General features: G+C 48.0%; 1 protein-coding gene across 1 annotated transcript in view; it reads right to left on the bottom strand.

The window, feature by feature from the left end:
* Window positions 1-27,214, bottom strand: part of LYST (lysosomal trafficking regulator) — a 310,685-nt gene that overhangs the window by 94,150 nt on the left and 189,321 nt on the right. Inside the window, exon 31 of the mRNA XM_089668582.1 lies at window positions 24,181-24,357. Within this exon, the coding sequence (XP_089524708.1) occupies window positions 24,181-24,357 (177 nt within the window). The remainder of the gene's footprint in view (window positions 1-24,180; window positions 24,358-27,214) is intronic.

Below are 27,214 nucleotides of genomic sequence, written 5' to 3'. Positions count from 1 at the left end.
CAACTTTGCAAAGTGGGGGCATCCCTTATTTACAAAGAGCATCTGTCAGCATGTTTGGGGGATAGGTAGGCCAAAAATTTGCCATTGAACTGGGCCCCTGGCTTGTGTTTGGTCTTGGAGTGTAAAGCTTAGGAAAATTGAATGCGATTCTTATTGGCTTTAGAGGCAGGAGGATTCTTCCTAGACTGAGGCCTAGGCTTCTTCTGCTGGAGAACTATACTTTTACGATACATTTACCACCAGTAATGCCTCTTTAGGAAGTTGTATAAAGATGTAGCAAAGAGCCATTCACCATCAAAAGGCATACACAGCAAACACTTTTCACATTGCTTTTCCCCAGAACAACATTTTGGCCAAAGAGTTTTCCACACAGTTATAGAAGGGAAATAAGACAGATAAGATCAACTAGCCTGTCTCCATAGCAGCGTATTTGGAAAGGGCTTCCAGTTGTATGTCAATGGGATCCTTAAACACTAGTGTGTCTTCAGTAGTAACAGTACTACTACCAGCCGCAGGCTGTTCAAGTTTTAAGCTGGCTCAAAATCAGGTCAATAAGAATCAATATGGTACCTTCAAGCTTGGGAGTTATATCAGCTGATTTCAGCTCCTCAGAATAAACTTGTCCAAACTGGATTTTTGAGACTCTTTCATCTGACAGTGCATCCACAACAGAAGTCTTGTGGATGCAGGTAGGTCAGAAAAATGTTCTGTAGGGCAAAATGAAGAAGTAAGTTTATGACCGCTGAGTTTCAAGTCAGCAGTCATTGCTCCATTTTTTGTCCATGAAATCTAGCATAGCTTTAGAGAAACACCCTGCATAAGGCAGAGGAGGGGGCAAACCTGATGAAGCTAAGGGAAACTCTAAGGAGGGTGAGGATTAAAGTAGGGGACAATGACCGAGGCTGTCAGAATCAGGCCCCTAAGACGGTACCTTGCAGGATAACAAAGAACGGTTAGACAAAGTTAAAGAAATATATGAATGACTTGGGAGGTGGGATGGAGAGGAAGAGGGAATCCCTTCAGGCCCATGTCATTCTCAATCACAAGGAGGGAAAAGATCCTTCTCAGTGCTCTAGCTACAGACCAATTTCATTATTAAACACTGATACCAAGTTGTACGCAAAGGTCCTAGCAAACAGGCTGAAAGATCTAATGCCCGAATGGATCCATGGAGACCAGATGGGCTTTGTCCCGGGGAGAGAGGGTAGAGACAATGGGTTGAGAACTTTGATGCTTATTCAGAAAAGTAGAAAAGGGAAAGCCCCGGTGGTGCTCTTGTCAATTGATGCCGAAAAGGCATTGGATAGAGTGGACTGGGGCTTTATGATGGAAAACTTGGAAGTGTTGGGGATTGGAGAGAGAATGCGTGAGTGGATAGGTAAATTATATAGGGAGCCCACCGCAATCATCACGGTAAATGGGGAGAGGTCGGAATCCATCGGGATGTCCAATGGAACAAGACAAGGATGTCCATTGTCCCCCTTGCTGTATGTTTTGACATTGGAACCCCTGCTATCAATAATAAGGAATAGTGGAGCGGTAAAGGGAATACAGATAGAAAACATAGAACATAAAGTAGCGGCCTTTGCGGACGACCTACTGTTTTATGTAGGCAACCCCAGAATAACACTACCAAGTATAATGAAGATCCTGAAGGAATACGGTGAACTATCAAATCTAAAAATTAACCCAACAAAAACAGAGATACTGAACATTAATATACCAAAGAGCGAAAAAGAAAAGCTACAAAAAGAATTCCCCTTTATCTGGAGAGAAAAAGATATAAAATACCTAGGAATACAACTTGCTACCTCATATAAACAACTGTATAGATTAAACTATATTTCCCTGATAAATGAGACTAAGGACGAACTAAAAAGATTAGAAGGAGGAAACCCATCATGCTTAGGACGTATAAACCTAATTAAAATGGTAATTATACCTAAAATACTCTATAGATTTCAAATGATCCCAATCAAACTCCCAGAGGCGTTTTTTAAGATAATGAGAAGAATGTTAACAAGATATATATGGAGGAATAAAAAACCAAGAATATCATATGAAACACTAAGTAGCACTAAAGAGAAAGGGGGGATGGGACTACCTGATGTCAAGAGATATTACAAAGCTGTAATTTTAGCAAGAATTTATGATTGGACTTTTAACTATAAGGGGAAAAGTTGGGTAAAAATAGAAAATGAACTGAGTGGAATTAATTTGAGTAAGATGATATGGGTTCCAGCACATTATAGAAGAATTAAAGAAAGCACAAGCACTTACACTTTAAATGTGTTAAGGATATGGGATAATTTACATAAACAAATGAAATGGGAATTCAATTCTATATTAATGCCTCTTGCAAACACGGAGTTCTTCCCTCCAGGAAAAGATGAGATATCAGGGAGATGGTTTAAAAAGGAAGATATCCAATTGAGAGACGTATTGGTAGAGGGGGAATTGAGAACATTTAATGAATTAAAAGAGAGGGGAGGAGCTATGTTTACTAAAATAGATGAGTGGAAATATCAACAATTAAAATGTTTTATTGGAACTCTCCCAAAACCCTTGAGATTAAAAAAGGAGTGGAATATGTTTGAAAGGCTATTAGAAACACGTCGAGATGGGAAACACGGTGTCACAAAAATGTATAGAATACTCACAGAATTAGACACAGACACAAAGTTAATTTTTATAACAAATTGGGAAAGAGATATGGAGGTGGAGATAGATGAAGACCAACAGAATAAGATATTTAGATTAGTTCACGAGAGTGTTAGTATGAGAGACGTTCAGATTAATTATAAATGTTTGACACGATGGCATATTACACCGAGCACTGAGCACAGGATGAGGGGGGAGAATTCAAAAATGTGTTGGAGAGGATGTGGGGAGGAGGGCACGGTGTTTCATATTTGGTGGCAATGTCCAAAAATTCAGGTTTTCTGGAAGACAATAGTCAATTTAATAGAAATAATAACTGGAAATAACATAAGATTAGACCCAACCATGTGTCTCCTACATAATGTTGAGACAACAGTTAATAAATACAAAGAATCAGGAGTATGGTACTACTTAAGTGCTGCAAAAGGGTTGATTCCCAAGTTTTGGTGGAAGACAGAGGTGCCGACGGAGGAGGATTGGATCAATAGGGTAAACCAGATTAGAAGAATGGAAAAATCTTATTATATTCAGGAAGACAGGTTGAAATTATACTACTCGCGATGGGAAAAATGGGAAAAATCAGGATTGAAAGAGAAATATAGAAAACTCTAAACTAGGAAGTTATTTAAAGTTATTGGGCCTTGAGAAATTGAAGATCTTGCAGAGGGGAGGGAGGGGGAAGGGGGGAAAAGGTGGGTTGGGAGGGAAGGGAAAGAAAAGAGGTAAATAGGAAGGACAAAGTAGAAATGTATGGATTATTTATATGTATTGTGTCTCTTCTTATAGAATTTTTGTAATAACATGAAAAATTAATAAATATTTAAATTAAAAAAAAAAAACAAAGAACGGTTAGTGGACCATGAGCTGGAGCCAAAACATACAGGCTGTCTTCCTTGCGTTTCGGATCCAACATGTTACACTGCTAGAATCAGGCAACTTAATTTAAAGCACCAAAAAAAAAAAAAAACCTTAGGTACTCATAAACCAGCTTCTCAGTGCAGAGGAGGTTCTGCAGCTGTAAACAGCAGCAAGGAGTAACCATGGCAAAAAAACAGGATACCTTACAAATGGCAGCAATGGTGGAAAAAAAAACTACCTCATGTTAAAAGGCAGGAACAGAATGTGGAGTGCGTGTATGCAGCATTGCAGCTAGTGACTCAGTATTCCATTTCCCAGTGCACTCTTTCCATGAAAACTGACAGAACAAGGGGTAATGGTGGCGCTTAACATTACTAGAGATGAGCGAATTGAAGTATCCGAAGTGGAATTCGAGTCGAATATCGGAAAAATTTCGATTCGTGCCGAATCCGAAAAATAGCCTAATTCGGACGCGCGAATCGAAATTTTTCAGAAAATGGCGGCTGACATGTGCGGCGACGGAGCGGGGATGTCTGGGAAGGCGCGCAGACAAGGCGCGCTGACCCATAATGCATTCCTCAACTACATGTGATCGCATCAGCCTATCAGCAGCCAGCCAGCCAGCACTGTGTAATGGTCGAGCTATAAATAGCGGCCATTTTGGAATTCTTCATTTGCCTGCAGTTATTGAACAGAGGCAGACCGCTCTGTACTAGGGACAGGGACAGAGTTAGGGCCACAGAAACGATAATTGGGGACAGAGAAAAGTTACTTAGGGACAGAGAACCATTACTCAGGGACACAGACTTGTTAATGAGGGCCACAGAATCGTTATTTAGGGACAAAGAAACGCTAGTTAGGGCCACAGAATTCATAATCAGGGACGAACAGAATTGTTACTCAGTGCCAGAGAATTGTTACTTAGGGCCACAGAAACGTTATTAGGGCCACAGAATTGTTACTCAGGGACAGACAGAATTGTTACTGAGTGCCAGAGAATTGTTACTCAGGGACAGACAGAATTGTTACTGAGTGCCAGAGAATTGTTACTCAGGGACAGACAGAATTGTTACTGAGTGCCAGAGAATTGTTACTTAGGGCCACAGAAACTTTACTTAGGGCCACAGAATTGTTACTCGCACAGACACAGAATTGTTACTCGCACAGACACAGAATTGTTACTCGCACAGACACAGAATTGTTACTGAAGGCCACAGAACTGTTACTTAGGGCCACAGAATTGTTACTCGCACAGACACAGAATTGTTACTCGCACAGACACAGAACTGTTACTGAGGGCCACAGAACTGTTACTTAGGGACAAAGAAACGCTAGTTAGGGCCACAGAATTCATACTCAGGGACAGACAGAATTGTTACGGAGTGCCAGAGAATTGTTACTCAGGGACAGACAGAATTGTTACGGAGTGCCAGAGAATTGTTACTCAGGGACAGACAGAATTGTTACTGAGTGCCAGAGAATTGTTACTTAGGGCCACAGAAACTTTAATTAGGGCCACAGAATTTTTACTCAGGGACAGACAGAATTGTTACTGAGTGCCAGAGAATTGTTACTCAGGGACAGACAGAATTGTTACCGAGTGCCAGAGAATTGTTACTCAGGGACAGACAGAATTGTTAATGAGTGCCAGAGAATTGTTACTTAGGGCCACAGAAACTTTAATTAGGGCCACAGAATTTTTACTCAGGGACAGACAGAATTGTTACTGAGTGCCAGAGAATTGTTACTCAGGGACAGACAGAATTGTTACCGAGTGCCAGAGAATTGTTACTCAGGGACAGACAGAATTGTTACTGAGTGCCAGAGAATTGTTACTTAGGGCCACAGAAACTTTAATTAGGGCCACAGAATTTTTACTCAGGGACAGACAGAATTGTTACTGAGTGCCAGAGAATTGTTACTCAGGGACAGACAGAATTGTTACTGAGTGCCAGAGAATTGTTACTTAGGGCCACAGAAACTTTAATTAGGGCCACAGAATTTTTACTCAGGGACAGACAGAATTGTTACTGAGTGCCAGAGAATTGTTACTTAGGGCCACAGAAACTTTAATTAGGGCCACAGAATTTTTACTCAGGGACAGACAGAATTGTTACTGAGTGCCAGAGAATTGTTACTCAGGGACAGACAGAATTGTTACCGAGTGCCAGAGAATTGTTACTCAGGGACAGACAGAATTGTTACTGAGTGCCAGAGAATTGTTACTTAGGGCCACAGAAACTTTAATTAGGGCCACAGAATTGTTACTCAGGGACAGACAGAATTGTTACTGAGTGCCAGAGAATTGTTACTCAGGGACAGACAGAATTGTTACGGAGTGCCAGAGAATTGTTACTCAGGGCCACAGAAACTTTACTTAGGGCCACAGTAACAATTCTGTCTGTCCCTGAGTAAAAATTCTGTGGCCCTAAGTAAAGTTTCTGGGGCCCTGAGTAACAATTATCTGGCACTCAGTAACAATTCTGTCTGTCCCTGAGTAACAATTCTCTGGCACTCAGTAACAATTCTGTCTGTCCCTGAGTAACAATTCTCTGGCACTCAGTAACAATTCTGTCTGTCCCTGAGTAAAAATTCTGAGTGCCAGAGAATTGTTACTCAGGGACAGACAGAATTGTTACTGAGTGCCAGAGAATTGTTACTCAGGGACAGACAGAATTGTTACTGAGTGCCAGATAATTGTTACTCAGGGCCCCAGAAACTTTACTTAGGGCCACAGAATTTTTACTCAGGGACAGACAGAATTGTTACTGAGTGCCAGAGAATTGTTACTCAGGGACAGACAGAATTGTTACTGAGTGCCAGAGAATTGTTACTTAGGGCCACAGAAACTTTAATTAGGGCCACAGAATTTTTACTCAGGGACAGACAGAATTGTTACTGAGTGCCAGAGAATTGTTACTCAGGGACAGACAGAATTGTTACGGAGTGCCAGAGAATTGTTACTCAGGGACAGACAGAATTGTTACTGAGTGCCAGAGAATTGTTACTTAGGGCCACAGAAACTTTAATTAGGGCCACAGAATTTTTACTCAGGGACAGACAGAATTGTTACTGAGTGCCAGAGAATTGTTACTCAGGGACAGACAGAATTGTTACCGAGTGCCAGAGAATTGTTACTCAGGGACAGACAGAATTGTTACTGAGTGCCAGAGAATTGTTACTTAGGGCCACAGAAACTTTAATTAGGGCCACAGAATTTTTACTCAGGGACAGACAGAATTGTTACGGAGTGCCAGAGAATTGTTACTCAGGGACAGACAGAATTGTTACGGAGTGCCAGAGAATTGTTACTCAGGGCCACAGAAACTTTACTTAGGGCCACAGAATTTTTACTCAGGGACAGACAGAATTGTTACTGAGTGCCAGAGAATTGTTACTCAGGGACAGACAGAATTGTTACGGAGTGCCAGAGAATTGTTACTCAGGGACAGACAGAATTGTTACTGAGTGCCAGAGAATTGTTACTTAGGGCCACAGAAACTTTAATTAGGGCCACAGAATTTTTACTCAGGGACAGACAGAATTGTTACTGAGTGCCAGAGAATTGTTACTCAGGGACAGACAGAATTGTTACCGAGTGCCAGAGAATTGTTACTCAGGGACAGACAGAATTGTTACTGAGTGCCAGAGAATTGTTACTTAGGGCCACAGAAACTTTAATTAGGGCCACAGAATTTTTACTCAGGGACAGACAGAATTGTTACTGAGTGCCAGAGAATTGTTACTCAGGGACAGACAGAATTGTTACTGAGTGCCAGAGAATTGTTACTTAGGGCCACAGAAACTTTACTTAGGGCCATAGAATTGTTACTCGCACAGACACAGAATTGTTACTCGCACAGACACAGAATTGTTACTGAGGGCCACAGAACTGTTACTTGGGGCCACAGAACTGTTACTTGGGGCCACAGAAACGTTAATCAGGGACACAGAATTGTTACTGAGGGCCACAGAACTGTTACTTAGGGCCACAGAATTGTTACTCGCACAGACACAGAATTGTTACTCAGGGACACAGAATTGTTACTCAGGGACACATAATCGTTTAATTAAAGAGTATGTCAGACAACATGCAGAGGAGTGGCAGAGGAGGCAATGTTTTAGGAGCGAGCAGACGTGGCAGCAGAGGAAGGGGTCGAGGCAGCACTATTCGCAGCCAGAGGCCAGTGCTCCCGGTGTCATCCAGCGGTCGTGTCTCCACCGACAACCCTGCCGTCGTCGATTGGTTGGCTCGGTCGTCTTCCTCTTCCCAGGTCACCTCTGACACCTACAGCCAACGGTCGGTGGGTACGTCAGACACAACCGTTAGTTGGCATGGCCCGGGACCAAGCCCACTGAAATCACGTGTCCTCTACCTGCCCCTGTCCTTTGGTGTTCCCTCACCAAGCGAAGTATCGCATGCTGTGGGCTCAGCCCCACTGTACAGTGAGGAAGAGCTAACAGAGGGCGGTCAGGAACGGGGGGAGACATCCGCCTTTTCAGCAGCCAGGCGAAGAAGTAGTGGCGAGGAGAGTGGCTCGGTAGCCGGTCTAGAGACAGGTCTGTCTCCTGACCCAGACGCAGCCGAGGGGGCTAGTAGTGAGGCGGAGACCCTACTTGATGATGAGGAGGTTGATCGCACTTGGCAGCCTCGTCGTCATCAGGCAATTTCTTCCGCATCATCAGGAGAAGAGGGTGGCAGCTTGGCAGCGAGCAAAACAGTCGGTGGGTTGCCCAGGAGACAGCAGCAGGGTCGCAGCAGTGTCAGTGGAGCCAAACGTCCACGGAGTAGAGCACCAGCTCCACTGCAGCCTACCACCACGGCCAGTAGTGGTGCCGGTGTGCACGGAGGAAGCAGCAGTCAGCCAGTGAGGAGTATCGGGGGCAAAGTTTCCTACTCGGCGGTGTGGCAATTTTTCGTCAAGCCGCCCGAGGAAGTAAACGTAGCCGTATGTCGACTATGTGGCCAGAAAGTCAAGCGTGGCCAGGGGGCCCATGTTGGGACTACAGCGTTGCGGCAGCATATGCAGCGTCGCCATTTGGTGGCCTGGGAAAACCGTGATAAAGATACGGCGGTTCTGCCCGCCCCAGCCCCCGCTCCATCACCCGCTCCGTTACTTGCTCCGTCACCCGACGTCAATCGCCCTCCATCAGCCAGTCAAGGCTCCAACACCTCTGCTGAGGGGAGTTGTCGCTCGTTGGCATCTTCCGCTCGTTCAGATGCTCCTTCTCCTGCTATTCCTCTTCACGGATTCCGTCAGCAGTCTTTCTTGGAATCCGTTTCCAAGAGACAACAGTTTGCGAGCACGCACCCGACGGTGCAAAAGCTGAACGTCCTCCTGTCCAAGTTGCTGGTGCTGCAGTCCCTCCCTTTCCAAGTGGTGGACTCAGCACCTTTCAGAGAAATGATGGCTTGTGCCGCGCCGCGGTGGAGAGTGCCAAGCCGTCATTTCTTCGCCAAAAAGGCAGTGCCAGCCCTGCATTCACATGTAGAAGACATGGTGGGCCAGTCTTTGAGCATGTCGGTCTCTGCCAAAGTGCACGGCAGCGCCGACGTGTGGAGCTGTAACTACGGTCAGGGACAGTACATGTCATTTACGGCCCACTGGGTGAACGTGGTGCCGTCACAGCCGCACCAGCAACTTGGACAGGTCACGCCGCTTTTGCCTCCACGTTTGCACGTCCTTGGTCCGGCAAAGATGTCCGCCTCTACCACCTCTTCTTCCGCCGTGTCCTCAGCCGCCACCCCCGTGCCAAGTCCCATTACCCGACCGGCATATCACATGTGCAGGGCGCAACGGTGTCACGCTGTTCTGCACCTGGTATGCCTTGGCGAACGTAGTCACACAGGGGAGGAACTTCTGAGTGTAATGAACAGAGAAATCGACAGATGGCTGTCTCCGCGCAAACTGAAAATCGGAACCATGTTGACCGACAACGGAAAGAACATGGTGTCTGCTCTGCGTCAAGGAAGGTTGTGCCATGCGCCATGCATGGCTCACGTGTTCAATCTGGTTGTCAAGCGGTTCTTAAAATCCACCATCCCACTGCAAGACATCCTTAAAATGTCACGTAAACTTTGCATGCATTTCAGCCATTCCTACACCGCAAAGCACACCCTCCTTGAGCTGCAGCGGCAGAACGGAATTCCACAGCATCGCCTGATCTGCGACGTTGCAACAAGGTGGAATTCAACCCTACACATGTTAGACCGCCTTTACGAACAGCGAAAGGCCATCACCGATTTCCTGATGTTACAAGCGGATAAAGGTACTCCCCTGTGTAACTTCGATGTCAGCCATTGGCAGCTCATGCGTGACACCTGCCGCTTGCTCAGGCCCTTTGAGGAGGCCACGCTATTCGTGAGTCGGCAGGACTATGGGATGAACGACGTCATTCCTCTGTTGCACGTCCTTGAACAAATGCTGTTAACAATGGCTGGTCAGGGTGCGGTAGACGTGGCGCACAGATCTCAACGCCACATGACCCCTGTGGGGGCAGGACAGGAAGAAGAGGAGGAGGTAGAGGAGGACATTTGTGCTCAGGAATTATTGAGTGAAATGGGTGGTTTTTCCACTCAGCGGACAGGAGTGGAGGAGCAGGAGCATCTGGTAGAGGAGGAGGAGGAGGAGACAGAGGACCCAGACGCACCGTGGCAGTATGCTGTGGAGATGGAGGCAGGGAGTCCCTCGCATTCCTTGGCACAAATGGCCCATAGCATGCTCGGTTGCTTGCGTAGCGACAGCCGAATAATAACCATCAGACAGAGGGATGACTTTTGGCTGTCCACCTTGTTGGACCCTCGCTACCGTTCCAAAATGGTGGCCTTTTTCACACCTGCTGAGAGGGAGGCCAAAATAACGTACTATAAAAACCACCTATGTAGTCAGTTGGTCTCTGCCTTTGTGCGCCAACGTCCATCCTCAGACACTGTGGGCCCTGTGCGCTCGCGTTCCGCTGCCATGGCAGCAGGGGAGGGGTGGGGTGGTAGGAGCAGTGGCAGCTCCACCAGCAGCAGCTGCCTCAGTCTGCAGTCGATGATGAGTAGCTTTCTTCACCAGCGCAGTGAGGAAACTACTAACCAGCCGCAGCAGCAGCAGCAGCATCAGGTGGACCTGGAGCAGGACCTCAAACAACAGGCTTGGGCCTACTTGGACAGCACCCTGCCAACCGAGGTAGACAATCCCCTTGACTACTGGGCAACGAAACTTGACCTTTGGCCCCAACTAGCTGAATTTGCCCTTGAAAGGCTGTCATGCCCAGCCAGTAGCGTGGCATCGGAGCGCGTGTTTAGTGCGGCAGGAGGTATTGTAACTCCGCGGAGGACACGACTGTCCACCCAAAGTGTGGAGAGACTCACGTTTGTGAAAATGAATCAGGCGTGGATTAGTCTGGATTTCAAACCACCAGTTCCTGACACAACTGACTAAATCCGCCATGAATCATGCCTCAAACATGTGCCACTTTGAGGTCTCCTCACACACTGCTGGTGTGTAGAATTTTTTGACATAGGGTGCTGGCAGATTATGGGCCTCCTATAGCTGCTGCCAGGCCCCTAATCTGCCATAGGCCCCTATATACCGCTTCCTCATGCTGCTGCCAGGTCCAGAGTCTCTCATGCCATGTGCCACTTTCAGGTCTCCTCACACTGCTGGTGTGTTGAATTTTTTGACATAGGGTGCTGGCAGATTATGGGCCTCCCATAGCTGCTGCCAGGCCCCTAATCTGCCATGGGCCCCTATATACCGCCTCCTCATGCTGCTGCCAGGTCCACAGTGTCTCATGCCATGTGCCACTTTCAGGTCTCCTCACACTGCTGGTGTGTTGAATTTTTTTACATAGGGTGCTGGCAGATTATGGGCCTCCTATAGCTGCTGCCAGGCCCCTAATCTGCCATAGGCCCCTATATACCGCTTCCTCATGCTGCTGCCAGGTCCAGAGTCTGTCATGGGTCCCTGTACGGCCTCCCATTGCTGCTGTCTCCATCGCCACACTCTGCCATGTGCCACTTTCAGGTCTCCTCACACACTGCTGGTGTGTAGAATTTTTTGACATAGGGTGCTGGCAGATTATGGGCCTCCCATTGCTGCTGCCAGGCCCCTAATCTGCCATAGGCCCCTATATACCGCTTCCTCATGCTGCTGCCAGGTCCAGAGTCTCTCATGCCATGTGCCACTTTCAGGTCTCCTCACACTGCTGGTGTGTAGAATTTTTTTGACATAGGGTGCTGGCAGATTAAGGGCCTCCCATAGCTGCTGCCAGGCCCCTAATCTGCCATGGGCCCCTATATACCGCCTCCTCATGCTGCTGCCAGGTCCAGAGTCTGTCATGGGTCCCTGTACGGCCTCCCATTGCTGCTGTCTCCATCGCCACACTCTGCCATGTGCCACTTTCAGGTCTCCTCACACACTGCTGGTGTGTAGAATTTTTTGACATAGGGTGCTGGCAGATTAAGGGCCTCCCATAGCTGCTGCCAGGCCCCTAATCTGCCATGGGCCCCTATATACCGCCTCCTCATGCTGCTGCCAGGTCCAGAGTCTGTCATGGGTCCCTGTACGGCCTCCCATTGCTGCTGTCTCCATCGCCACACTCTGCCATGTGCCACTTTCAGGTCTCCTCACACACTGCTGGTGTGTAGAATTTTTTGACATAGGGTGCTGGCAGATTAAGGGCCTCCCATAGCTGCTGCCAGGCCCCTAATCTGCAATAGGCCCCTATATACCGCCTCCTCATGCTGCTGCCAGGTCCAGAGTCTGTCATGGGTCCCTGTACGGCCTCCCATTGCTGCTGTCTCCATCGCCACACTCTGCCATGTGCCACTTTCAGGTCTCCTCACACACTGCTGGTGTGTAGAATTTTTTGACATAGGGTGCTGGCAGATTATGGGCCTCCTATAGCTGCTGCCAGGCCCCTAATCTGCCATAGGCCCCTATATACCGCTTCCTCATGCTGCTGCCAGGTCCAGAGTCTCTCATGCCATGTGCCACTTTCAGGTCTCCTCACACTGCTGGTGTGTTGAATTTTTTGACATAGGGTGCTGGCAGATTATGGGCCTCCTATAGCTGCTGCCAGGCCCCTAATCTGCCATAGGCCCCTATATACCGCTTCCTCATGCTGCTGCCAGGTCCAGAGTCTCTCATGCCATGTGCCACTTTCAGGTCTCCTCACACTGCTGGTGTGTAGAATTTTTTTGACATAGGGTGCTGGCAGATTAAGGGCCTCCCATAGCTGCTGCCAGGCCCCTAATCTGCCATGGGCCCCTATATACCGCCTCCTCATGCTGCTGCCAGGTCCAGAGTCTGTCATGGGTCCCTGTACGGCCTCCCATTGCTGCTGTCTCCATCGCCACACTCTGCCATGTGCCACTTTCAGGTCTCCTCACACACTGCTGGTGTGTAGAATTTTTTGACATAGGGTGCTGGCAGATTACGGGCCTCCCATAGCTGCTGCCAGGCCCCTAATCTGCCATAGGCCCCTATATACCGCCTCCTCATGCTGCTGCCAGGTCCAGAGTCTGTCATGGGTCCCTGTACGGCCTCCCATTGCTGCTGTCTCCATCGCCACACTCTGCCATGTGCCACTTTCAGGTCTCCTCACACTGCTGGTGTGTTGAATTTTTTGACATAGGGTGCTGGCAGATTATGGGCCTCCCATAGCTGCTGCCAGGCCCCTAATCTGCCATGGGCCCCTATATACCGCCTCCTCATGCTGCTGCCAGGTCCACAGTGTCTCATGCCATGTGCCACTTTCAGGTCTCCTCACACTGCTGGTGTGTTGAATTTTTTTACATAGGGTGCTGGCAGATTATGGGCCTCCTATAGCTGCTGCCAGGCCCCTAATCTGCCATAGGCCCCTATATACCGCTTCCTCATGCTGCTGCCAGGTCCAGAGTCTGTCATGGGTCCCTGTACGGCCTCCCATTGCTGCTGTCTCCATCGCCACACTCTGCCATGTGCCACTTTCAGGTCTCCTCACCCACTGCTGGTGTGTAGAATTTTTTGACATAGGGTGCTGGCAGATTATGGGCCTCCCATTGCTGCTGCCAGGCCCCTAATCTGCCATAGGCCCCTATATACCGCTTCCTCATGCTGCTGCCAGGTCCAGAGTCTCTCATGCCATGTGCCACTTTCAGGTCTCCTCACACTGCTGGTGTGTAGAATTTTTTTGACATAGGGTGCTGGCAGATTATGGGCCTCCTATAGCTGCTGCCAGGCCCCTAATCTGCCATAGGCCCCTATATACCGCTTCCTCATGCTGCTGCCAGGTCCAGAGTCTCTCATGCCATGTGCCACTTTCAGGTCTCCTCACACTGCTGGTGTGTAGAATTTTTTTGACATAGGGTGCTGGCAGATTAAGGGCCTCCCATAGCTGCTGCCAGGCCCCTAATCTGCCATAGGCCCCTATATACCGCCTCCTCATGCTGCTGCCAGGTCCAGAGTCTGTCATGGGTCCCTGTACGGCCTCCCATTGCTGCTGTCTCCATCGCCACACTCTGCCATGTGCCACTTTCAGGTCTCCTCACACTGCTGGTGTGTTGAATTTTTTGACATAGGGTGCTGGCAGATTATGGGCCTCCTATAGCTGCTGCCAGGCCCCTAATCTGCCATAGGCCCCTATATACCGCTTCCTCATGCTGCTGCCAGGTCCAGAGTCTCTCATGCCATGTGCCACTTTCAGGTCTCCTCACACTGCTGGTGTGTAGAATTTTTTTGACATAGGGTGCTGGCAGATTAAGGGCCTCCCATAGCTGCTGCCAGGCCCCTAATCTGCCATGGGCCCCTATATACCGCCTCCTCATGCTGCTGCCAGGTCCAGAGTCTGTCATGGGTCCCTGTACGGCCTCCCATTGCTGCTGTCTCCATCGCCACACTCTGCCATGTGCCACTTTCAGGTCTCCTCACACACTGCTGGTGTGTAGAATTTTTTGACATAGGGTGCTGGCAGATTAAGGGCCTCCCATAGCTGCTGCCAGGCCCCTAATCTGCCATGGGCCCCTATATACCGCCTCCTCATGCTGCTGCCAGGTCCAGAGTCTGTCATGGGTCCCTGTACGGCCTCCCATTGCTGCTGTCTCCATCGCCACACTCTGCCATGTGCCACTTTCAGGTCTCCTCACACTGCTGGTGTGTTGAATTTTTTGACATAGGGTGCTGGCAGATTATGGGCCTCCTATAGCTGCTGCCAGGCCCCTAATCTGCCATAGGCCCCTATATACCGCTTCCTCATGCTGCTGCCAGGTCCAGAGTCTCTCATGCCATGTGCCACTTTCAGGTCTCCTCACACTGCTGGTGTGTAGAATTTTTTTGACATAGGGTGCTGGCAGATTATGGGCCTCCTATAGCTGCTGCCAGGCCCCTAATCTGCCATAGGCCCCTATATACCGCTTCCTCATGCTGCTGCCAGGTCCAGAGTCTCTCATGCCATGTGCCACTTTCAGGTCTCCTCACACTGCTGGTGTGTAGAATTTTTTTGACATAGGGTGCTGGCAGATTAAGGGCCTCCCATAGCTGCTGCCAGGCCCCTAATCTGCCATAGGCCCCTATATACCGCCTCCTCATGCTGCTGCCAGGTCCAGAGTCTGTCATGGGTCCCTGTACGGCCTCCCATTGCTGCTGTCTCCATCGCCACACTCTGCCATGTGCCACTTTCAGGTCTCCTCACACTGCTGGTGGGTTCCATTTTTTGTCATAGGGTGCTGGCAGATTATGGGCCTCCCATAGCTGCTGCCAGGCCCCTAATCTGCCATGGGCCCCTATATACCGCCTCCTCATGCTGCTGCCAGGTCCACAGTGTCTCATGCCATGTGCCACTTTCAGGTCTCCTCACACTGCTGGTGTGTTGAATTTTTTGACATAGGGTGCTGGCAGATTATGGGCCTCCTATAGCTGCTGCCAGGCCCCTAATCTGCCATAGGCCCCTATATACCGCTTCCTCATGCTGCTGCCAGGTCCAGAGTCTCTCATGCCATGTGCCACTTTCAGGTCTCCTCACACTGCTGGTGTGTAGAATTTTTTTGACATAGGGTGCTGGCAGATTAAGGGCCTCCCATAGCTGCTGCCAGGCCCCTAATCTGCCATGGGCCCCTATATACCGCCTCCTCATGCTGCTGCCAGGTCCAGAGTCTGTCATGGGTCCCTGTACGGCCTCCCATTGCTGCTGTCTCCATCGCCACACTCTGCCATGTGCCACTTTCAGGTCTCCTCACACTGCTGGTGTGTTGAATTTTTTGACATAGGGTGCTGGCAGATTATGGGCCTCCCATAGCTGCTGCCAGGCCCCTAATCTGCCATGGGCCCCTATATACCGCCTCCTCATGCTGCTGCCAGGTCCACAGTGTCTCATGCCATGTGCCACTTTCAGGTCTCCTCACACTGCTGGTGTGTTGAATTTTTTTACATAGGGTGCTGGCAGATTATGGGCCTCCTATAGCTGCTGCCAGGCCCCTAATCTGCCATAGGCCCCTATATACCGCTTCCTCATGCTGCTGCCAGGTCCAGAGTCTCTCATGCCATGTGCCACTTTCAGGTCTCCTCACACTGCTGGTGTGTAGAATTTTTTTGACATAGGGTGCTGGCAGATTAAGGGCCTCCCATAGCTGCTGCCAGGCCCCTAATCTGCCATAGGCCCCTATATACCGCCTCCTCATGCTGCTGCCAGGTCCAGAGTCTGTCATGGGTCCCTGTACGGCCTCCCATTGCTGCTGTCTCCATCGCCACACTCTGCCATGTGCCACTTTCAGGTCTCCTCACACTGCTGGTGGGTTCCATTTTTTGTCATAGGGTGCTGGCAGATTATGGGCCTCCCATAGCTGCTGCCAGGCCCCTAATCTGCCATGGGCCCCTATATACCGCCTCCTCATGCTGCTGCCAGGTCCACAGTGTCTCATGCCATGTGCCACTTTCAGGTCTCCTCACACTGCTGGTGTGTTGAATTTTTTGACATAGGGTGCTGGCAGATTATGGGCCTCCTATAGCTGCTGCCAGGCCCCTAATCTGCCATAGGCCCCTATATACCGCTTCCTCATGCTGCTGCCAGGTCCAGAGTCTCTCATGCCATGTGCCACTTTCAGGTCTCCTCACACTGCTGGTGTGTAGAATTTTTTTGACATAGGGTGCTGGCAGATTAAGGGCCTCCCATAGCTGCTGCCAGGCCCCTAATCTGCCATGGGCCCCTATATACCGCCTCCTCATGCTGCTGCCAGGTCCAGAGTCTGTCATGGGTCCCTGTACGGCCTCCCATTGCTGCTGTCTCCATCGCCACACTCTGCCATGTGCCACTTTCAGGTCTCCTCACACTGCTGGTGTGTTGAATTTTTTGACATAGGGTGCTGGCAGATTATGGGCCTCCCATAGCTGCTGCCAGGCCCCTAATCTGCCATGGGCCCCTATATACCGCCTCCTCATGCTGCTGCCAGGTCCACAGTGTCTCATGCCATGTGCCACTTTCAGGTCTCCTCACACTGCTGGTGTGTTGAATTTTTTTACATAGGGTGCTGGCAGATTATGGGCCTCCTATAGCTGCTGCCAGGCCCCTAATCTGCCATAGGCCCCTATATACCGCTTCCTCATGCTGCTGCCAGGTCCAGAGTCTCTCATGCCATGTGCCACTTTCAGGTCTCCTCACACTGCTGGTGTGTAGAATTTTTTTGACATAGGGTGCTGGCAGATTAAGGGCCTCCCATAGCTGCTGCCAGGCCCCTAATCTGCCATGGGCCCCTATATACCGCCTCCTCATGCTGCTGCCAGGTCCAGAGTCTGTCATGGGTCCCTGTACGGCCTCCCATTGCTGCTGTCTCCATCGCCACACTCTGCCATGTGCCACTTTCAGGTCTCCTCACACACTGCTGGTGTGTAGAATTTTTTGACATAGGGTGCTGGCAGATTAAGGGCCTCCCATAGCTGCTGCCAGGCCCCTAAGCTGCCATGGGCCCCTATATACCGCCTCCTCATGCTGCTGCCAGGTCCAGAGTCTGTCATGGGTCCCTGTACGGCCTCCCATTGCTGCTGTCTCCATCGCCACACTCTGCCATGTGCCACTTTCAGGTCTCCTCACACACTGCTGGTGTGTAGAATTTTTTGACATAGGGTGCTGGCAGATTATGGGCCTCCCATTGCTGCTGCCAGGCCCCTAATCTGCCATAGGCCCCTATATACCGCTTCCTCATGCTGCTGCCAGGTCCAGAGTCTCTCATGCCATGTGCCACTTTCAGGTCTCCTCACACTGCTGGTGTGTAGAATTTTTTGACATAGGGTGCTGGCAGATTAAGGGCCTCCCATAGCTGCTGCCAGGCCCCTAATCTGCCATAGGCCCCTATATACCGCCTCCTCATGCTGCTGCCAGGTCCAGAGTCTGTCATGGGTCCCTGTACGGCCTCCCATTGCTGCTGTCTCCATCGCCACACTCTGCCATGTGCCACTTTCAGGTCTCCTCACACTGCTGGTGTGTTGAATTTTTTGACATAGGGTGCTGGCAGATTATGGGCCTCCTATAGCTGCTGCCAGGCCCCTAATCTGCCATAGGCCCCTATATACCGCTTCCTCATGCTGCTGCCAGGTCCAGAGTCTCTCATGCCATGTGCCACTTTCAGGTCTCCTCACACTGCTGGTGTGTAGAATTTTTTTGACATAGGGTGCTGGCAGATTATGGGCCTCCTATAGCTGCTGCCAGGCCCCTAATCTGCCATAGGCCCCTATATACCGCCTCCTCATGCTGCTGCCAGGTCCAGAGTCTGTCATGGGTCCCTGTACGGCCTCCCATTGCTGCTGTCTCCATCGCCACACTCTGCCATGTGCCACTTTCAGGTCTCCTCACACACTGCTGGTGTGTATAATTTTTTGACATAGGGTGCTGGCAGATTACGGGCCTCCCATAGCTGCTGCCAGGCCCCTAATCTGCCATGGGCCCCTATACCGACTCCTCATGCTGTGACGTTGCAACAAGGTGGAATTCAACCCTACATATGTTAGACCGCCTTTACGAACAGCAAAAGGCCATCACAGATTTCCTGATGTTAAAAGCGGATAAAGGTATTCCCTGTGTAACTTAGATGTCAGCCATTGGCAGCTCATGCGTGACACCTGCGCTTGCTCAGGCCCTTTGAGGAGGCCACGCTATTCGTGAGTCGGCAGGACTATGGGATGAACGACGTCATTCCTCTGTTGCACGTCCTGGAACAAATGCTGTTAACAATGGCTGGTCAGGGTGCGGTAGACGTGGCGCACAGATCTCAACGCCACATGACCCCTGTGGGGGCAGGACAGGAAGAAGAGGAGGAGGTAGAGGAGGACATTGGTGCTCAGGAATTATTGAGTGAAATGGGTGGTTTTTCCACTCAGCGGACAGGAGTGGAGGAGCAGGAGCATCTGGTAGAGGAGGAGGAGGAGGAGACAGAGGACCCAGACACACCGTGGCAGTATGCTGTGGAGATGGAGGCAGGGAGTCCCTCGCATTCCTTGGCACAAATGGCCCATAGCATGCTCGGTTGCTTGCGTAGCGGCAGCCGAATAATAACCATCAGACAGAGGGATGACTTTTGGCTGTCCACCTTGTTGGACCCTCGCTACCGTTCCAAAATGGTGGCCTTTTTCACACCTGCTGAGAGGGAGGCCAAAATAACGTACTATAAAAACCACCTATGTAGTCAGCTGGTCTCTGCCTGTCTGCGCCAACGTCCATCCTCAGACACTGTGGGCCCTGTGCGCTCGCGTTCCGCTGCCATGGCAGCAGGGGAGGGGTGGGGTGGTAGGAGCAGTGGCAGCTCCACCAGCAGCGGCTGCCTCAGTCTGCAGTCGATGATGAGTAGCTTTCTTCACCAGCGCAGTGAGGAAACTACTAACCAGCCGCAGCAGCAGCAGCATCAGGTGGACCTGGAGCAGGACCTCAAACAACAGGCTTAGGCCTACTTGGACAGCACCCTGCCAACCGAGGTAGACAATCCCCTTGACTACTGGGCAACGAAACTTGACCTTTGGCCCCAACTAGCTGAATATGCCCTTGAAAGGCTGTCATGCCCGGCCAGTAGCGTGGCATCGGAGCGCGTGTTTAGTGCGGCAGGAGGTATTGCAACTCCGCGGAGGACACGACTGTCCACCCAAAGTGTGGAGAGACTGACGTTTGTGAAAATGAATCAGGCGTGGATTAGTCTGGATTTCAAACCACCAGTTCCTGACACAACTGACTAAATCCGCCATGAATCATGCCCCAAACATGTGCCACCTTCAGGTCTCCTCACACTGCTGGTGTGTTCCATTTTTTGTCATAGGGTGCTGGCAGATTACGGGCCTCCCATAGCTGCTGCCAGGTCCCTAATCTGCCATGGGCCCCTATACCGCCTCCTCATGCTGCTGCCAAGTCCAGAGTCTCTCATGGGTCCCTGTACGGCCTCCCATTGCTGCTGTCTCCATCGCCACACTCTGCCATGTGCCACTTTCAGGTCTCCTCACACTGCTGGTGTATTCCATTTTTTGTCATAGGGTGCTGGCAGATTACGGGCCTCCCATAGCTGCTGCCAGGCCCCTAATCTGCCATGGGCCCCTATACCGCCTCCTCATGCTGCTGCCAGGTCCAGAGTGTGTCATGGGTCCCTGTACGGCCTCCCATTGCTGCTGTCTCCATCGCCACACTCTGCCATGTGCCACTTTCAGGTCTCCTCACACTGCTGGTGGGTTCCATTTTTTGTCATAGGGTGCTGGCAGATTACGGGCCTCCCATAGCTGCTGCCAGGCCCCTAATCTGCCATGGGCCCCCGTACCGACTCCTCATGCTGCTGCCAGGCCCGTAATCTGTCATGGGCCCCTGTTGTCGCTTGTTGGCATATTCCGCTCGTTCAGATGCTCCTTCTCCTGCTACTCCTCTTCACGGATTCCGTCAGCAGTCTTTCTTGGAATCCGTTTCCAAGAGACAACAGTTTGCGAGCACGCACCAGACGGTGCAGAAACTGAACGTCCTCCTGTCCAAGTTGCTGCTGCCAGGCTTGTAATCTGTCATGCGCCCCTGTACCGCCTCCTCATGCTGCTGCCAGGTCCAGAGTGTGTCATGGGCCCCCGTACCGACTCCAAATGCTGCTGCCAGGCCCGTAATCTGTCATGGGCCCCTGTACCGCCTCCCCATGCTGCTGCCAGGTCCAGATTGTGTCATGGGTCCCTGTACGGCCTCCCATTGCTGCTGCCAGGCCTGTAATCTGCCATGGGCCCCCCTACCGACTCCTCATGCTGCTGCCAGGTCCAGAGTGTGTCATGGGTCCCTGTACGGCCTCCCATTGCTGCTGTCTCTATCGCCACACTCTGCCATGTGCCACTTTCAGGTCTCCTCACACTGCTGGTGGTTTCCATTTTTGTCATAGGGTGCTGCATGGCCTCCCATTGCTGCTGCCTCCACCGCCACACTGTGGCTCCACACTCTGGTTTTGGCCCCGTGACTGGCCAAATGAGTGAAGTGTGCGGTGATTCTAAGATCGACGGCACTCATCTGCATGTCATACTGCCTGACAGTATTATTTCTCTTCCCCAGCAGACTCCAAGGGCATTTAAATTAAAGGTACAGTGTTCAGCACTAATATTAAGTCTCTCTGAAGCCTAGAAACACCCTTTTTTAAGTTAAATTCACAGCGAATATATTCGACTCGAATCGAAATTTTTCTACGAATTCGCCGAATCAGTCGAATCGAATTTTTGAATACTTCGCTCATCTCTAAACATTACCAATGCTCAGATACATGGTAAACAAGTCCACAAAGACTTACCAAAGTCTGAGGCCTGGAGAGCACTCGGCAGCTGACAGTACATAGGAGACTAGTAAAAAAAAAAATAATAGAGCCCGAAGGACACATTCCAGTTTAACCCACAATGGCATATTCACAAAGTAGGACTTCAGAGACTGGATCAGACCAGAAGCTGTGCCACAGGTCTGGACCTGGAGATCATTCTGCAGCTAGCACATTAGACACGGGACTGGAACATTCCAAGTGCAGAGCCCAGTGCCCAAAGATCACGTTTCACAGGCTAGCTTAACAAACTTTCGTCCAGCAGGGTCTGAGTACAGCCTTCAAAGCAACTGCTGAGGAAACAATGATCAGGATAGCTGAAAAAATAGTTGAGCTCATCAGCATGCAGATGAAGTCTTGGTTGAAATAAAAAAGGATCTTAAGAAAAAACAAAAAATAGTTAAACTTTTCTCAGTAGAGAAGAGACTCCTAACTTTCTAGGACATTAACAAAAACCCGAGGTGTGATGGGCGTGGGAAGCGTTATACCAGGCTGGCCAACAGCTTTTTGTTTGCCAGTGTTCGATTCCTCCTGCAGATGTGTGCATAATCCAATTGTCTCTAAATAATGATCACTGTATTCTTTAATAAACGAGAAGAATGCTGCAGATTGTTTTTCATGGGCCTACAGATTTGCTGCATTTTTATACATAGGACATTGTAGGTTTGTACCCCCTTGAGAACAAAATACATGTAATGTGAAACATGTGGATATATACTGTACATAAATATATATCAGAACCCTAAAGGTGTAAGAACCACTTGACCAGCTGATCTCTTCAACCCATTAAATATTAGATAAAAAAAATTGTAAAAATGTTTTACTATTTTGGTTTTCTTTTATGGAAAGGAAATTATTATGAGTACTTAGATTAAACTTGACAGTTGTAAACTACAATACGTTTTGTTAAAGAGAGAAGTTCAGGGGGAAAAAAAAAAATCTATACTCACCCAAGGTAGATGCAGCATTGGTCTGGTCCTGCATCTGTCCCCTGCCACTTCTAAGACCAAGACCTGAGCAATCAAAGACTGTTGATCACACAGTTCTCAGTCTTTACTGAGCAGCATTACTCTGCCCCTCCAGCGCTCACTGGAGCACCGGGCTCTGGATGGGGCAGGAGCACTTGACTCAGAGTCTGGATCGGCTCTATGACATCAGTTGACACCAGGTTTGTGCGTGCTGTCACCTGCAAACGGGTCACACGAGTGCAGAACAAAGTGCTGTGCTATCACCCTCCACGAAAAGTAGGGCCAAAAGAGCTTTGGCCCTACTTCTCTTAAATATGCAATATTAGTGAAAATGTGCATTGCAGATGTCTTTGTGTTGCTACATTAAATGCTCTAATGGAAACTTCTTGTTAATGCCCATAGAGAAGTAGTCAAGAGCTAGATAAAACTGTTAACTAGATACAATGAACAACTGAAAGAAAAAAATGGTATTACCTAATCTCATAGCTGTATATCTGATGTGTGAGAGGCTCTCTGTGACCGTTAGTCTTACAAAATTTGCAATGTTATTTGGTGATGTCAGTACGCGCTGCTTGTTGGAAAGACACATACGTACCTGAGGAATTGCACTGCATGCATCTGTTTCTATTTCATTCACTCTGTTGATCTGTTTTTTCTTTTGCCTTCCCTGCTGCTTTCTGAATATTCCTCCGCCAGTCATCTGACAGGCAGCTCAGACATGCTAAAGCAAAGTCTCTAACCTCTACACACAGGAACATTCCATACAGTTTACCTGCAGCAATGACGTCACTCAGCCGGTCCAGGCTGGGGAAAGATCCCAACTTTAAAGTCAGGATCCAGCCCAGAGTTTGGAGCGGCACCTGCTCAGCCTCTCAGCATGTCGCTGAGAACCTGACTAAGCTGCTCCCTCCACAGCCCAGCGCTCTAGTGAATGCAGGGTGGGGGAGACAGAGCAGACAGCTCATAGCGGCTGTGAGAACTCAGATCAGTGGTCATTTGATCGCTCAGTTCTCACCCTTTGAGCTGGCAGGGGACCGATGCTTCATCCACCTGGGTAAGTATGATTTTTCTTTAAAAAAACTAATTCCCACACTTCTCTTTTAATGACAAAGGGTATTTTTTACTGACACTGTTGCTGTATATTGCCATGTCATGGAGTATTCATTAGACTTGCAAAGGTAATTGAGATCATTAGACAGGGGTGTAAGTACCATTGTCTAGAGAAAACTGGGGTCCTTCTATATATGGATGCTAGCTTCTGAAAATTGCTTAAGTACAGTTAATGTCAAAATAATTAATTGCCAACAATCTTACTATTAACAGTCATTAAGTCAAGGGGAAAAAAAGGTCTGCATAAGAAGATACGTGTACAAAGCAATATCCTGGTACAATGTACAATTCTGAATACCTCTTCTGCTACTCAGTACTTCTGACAGGTCAAGTCCAAGGTTAAAAGGACATCCTATATCTCACTATTACAAGACTCAGCTTCTTGTTGGCAGTCATCTTGCTAGCAGTACATTGATTTCAGTACCTACACATGCTGTTAAACCACTCAGCAGCAATGGAATAAAGTAGACTATACCCTGTATATCAGATTTTACAATCTCCTTTATATCTACAATGAGGCTGCTTTCACAATGCAGGGATTGTAAAATGTGCTGTGTTATAAAAAGAAAAACAAAAAAAAACCCACATAGCATATTTTATATATATTGTGTTAAAATTTGGTGAACAGGTCGTTGTTATGGATACCATCAGGTTTCGGCTCTTTAACAACCAGGTATTCACTTGTTGTTAAGGAGTTATTCTGGCTTTCCTCAGAATAGGATTCCCAGAAATGTGGACCTATTACAACAGTTATTTTATGTAAACAGACAGAAATAACAATAGTATTTAAATCACACCACATACAAAAATGCACAAACATACCTCCTTAGCAGCTTTCACAAGGTCTGATTTTAGTGGCGCACTTGGAGGGATACATCTGTAACCAGCTTGCTTTATAGCATTCATCAATAAGACTCCAGCAGCTTCATCCTCTTTGGTTAAACTGTCTTTATGATTGTGCAAAAGCTCAAAGACATAAAGAGCTAACTTGGGGCCATGCTGAAATGAGGAAATGAGTGAATAAATTGCTGAAAGTCATATATATAATACACACAAGCTGATCTTCTGCCAGAGCATCCTGTGAAATCTCACAAACCTCACAAGCCACTCACAGAACAGTTCAGAATGCCGTGAGAATGCTTGTTTGTTGCACAACCCTTAGTTGGATGTATTTTAAATGTGTTTAGCCTTTGCCTTTTGCTATAAGAAAGAAAGTGAAACATCACAATTGCTCCTAAAGTTTATCTACATTTGCCTACCTGGAATATCCACTGACGTGGTGAAAATTTCATGTCAATAGCACATCTAGAAATATATTGACTGAGAAAAACGGTGATGTGTTCAATACCTATTTTTACCCGCTGTATTCTGTGTTAATACACCCTTGCCTACACATCCACATGTGATCAGCAGAGTTACAAAGTAGTCATTTATTTCATACCCAATGATTTCAATGGAAGGGTCAGTCCCTCCACAACAATGAAAGAGAGACACCCCCCGCTTAGACTTATAGGAGTTCTCTGATTGGAGGATGAGAGAGGATGGGTTGGGATGCATATGATTTCTCACCCTCCAATCACAGAACATCTGTATTCTGTGAAAAAAAAGACCCAAGGCTTTCTCTCAGTTGGCATAGAGTGAGGAGGGGGACTGCAGCCCTTCACTTCCATAAGGTGCTACTCTTTTGCCAGCAGCCCCCAGAAATCCAGCAGTGTCAGCTTATAAACGAGGTGTGATTGAACTACTATACAGAAGCACTGCATACACAGTATGCCTATTACCTTTTTTCTACATAGTTGGTGCAGAATTTACAATAAAATTTCTTCCTAAAGCTGGGCTGGGTTAATTTACCTTTAATGGATATTTGCCTCATCACATGTCAGTTTACACCCACCGCTCCACAGAGCAATGGCACGTCCGATCAGGTCCGCTTGAAAAATCGACAGGCAAACCTGATCGGTCCGCTCGTGTGAAAGGGGCCAATAAAGCCAAAATGTTTCAAAAGTAATGTAATAAATAAGGTTAAATAGACCCTGCCTCCAAATTTTTTTATCAAAACCTTATATACAAAAGTGAAAAAGTATTTATCCTGTTCCGGATTTTTATTTTTTTTGCACATCTGTCACGCTTAAATGATTCAGATTATCAAACATATTTTAATATTACACAAAGATAATGAGTAAATAAAAAAATGCAGTTTTTAAATGATGAAAAAGCTTTCCAAACCTGCCTGGCCTTATTTTTTTTCTTGGGAGGGTGCATGTGATCAGCACAGGGCCAATCAGCACTGTCCAGACAGAGGTTAAGGGTTCTGTATCCTCAGAATGAAAACTTCTCCTACAAGCTTTAACATATGCTTGGCTGGAGACTGATTAAAGTCACAAGACTACTATATACTACTGATGAGAAAAGGTATTTAGCAGTTTATATTTACTAAAATAATTGCACTTCCATGTTCTGTGTACTGTGAGAGACCAGATATAGTGAATGCAAGGTCCTGGGTTTAGTAACATTTTAAATTCAATTGCGATGTTGTGGCAAGATTTTAAACATGCCATCCATGCTTGGAAATCCACCAATGTGGCTGAATTAAAACAATTCTGCAAAGAGTGGGCCAAAATTCCTCCATAGTGATGTGAAAGATTCATTGCCAGTTATTGGAAATGCTTGATTGCAGCTGTTGCCACCAATGGTGGCACAACCAGTTGTTAGGTTTAGGGGCAATTACTATTTCACACAGGGCCAGGCAGGTATGGACAGCTTTTTTCCTGTAATATATGAAATCAGTATTTAAAAACTGTATTTTGTATTTAATCAAGTTATCTTTGTGTAATATTAAAATTTGCTTAATGACCTGAATCATTTAAGTGTAACAAATATGCAAATAAAAAAAACAGGAAGGGAAAAGAAAATACTTTTTCACAGTACTGTAGCAGTAGAACAATATTGGTAGCAACAGTATTAACTTCTAGTTTGTTTTTTTTAATGAAGCTTACTTGAACTAATGTTTCACAGGAATCTGGCACTTCTGGGAGTTTTGGATCCCAGTCTGTGTTGATCTTCATGATGCTGCCTTTTTTCCAATGATGCTATGTAACCAGGTTCACAATACAGTCTAAGGCAGAGTGCAGGAGCAAGCATACAGGCCAGCTAGCAGCAGGTACTGCTGCTTCTGCAATAGCATAGACAGCACCTCTTCTAATATTCCACAGATATGTGAAAGTTGATACTGTTTGGTTACAAGGCGCCGCTTCTGATACTGGTTGAGCTGGCTGCTGAAAACTGAGCACACTAGGCAAGGGAGCACAGCGTGGTCAGTTATAAAAACTCAGTTTTCTCTCCTCCAATGATCAGACTTGTCCTGACACCCCTATCCCACACAGCCATTCACTGGGAAGACCAGTGTTCTCCTGTTTCTTTACCCTTGCCTCTCTATGCAGCTGAGAACAGAGGGTATGTGATCACTTATAAAAAAGAACAAATGTTTTACCATTCATTTCTATTTTAAAATATACAGGTTGTTTAACATACACTTTAAAAACGTTCATCTGAATGTTACAAAATAGTTACAATAAAATTCATTTGGTGACCAGGTCTATCCAAAACAATAAAAAATATCTTAGCATTTTAATTGACCAGACTATCCTTAAAGCATAACTGCTCTCCAGCCATTATTTTTTGTTCTAGTAGAAGATTTTCTCTCGCTCCCTCTCCTTCCAACCCCTGTACAATAAATTATGGGAAAGGAGATTCAGCCAATTATTAAAACATTGTCAGCAATAGGGATGAGCTCAGGCGTGTTCAGATCCTGCTCCGAACCCACCTGAACTATCACACCATGAAACTGTCACTGCAT

This window comes from Staurois parvus, unplaced genomic scaffold, assembly GCF_062004578.1.
Source record: "Staurois parvus isolate SC_StPar_1 unplaced genomic scaffold, SC_StPar_1.0 ptg000059l, whole genome shotgun sequence".
Lineage (NCBI taxonomy): Eukaryota > Metazoa > Chordata > Amphibia > Anura > Ranidae > Staurois > Staurois parvus.
The sequence above is the reverse complement of the archived record's forward strand: the minus strand, read 5'-3'. Positions and strand labels throughout refer to the sequence as shown.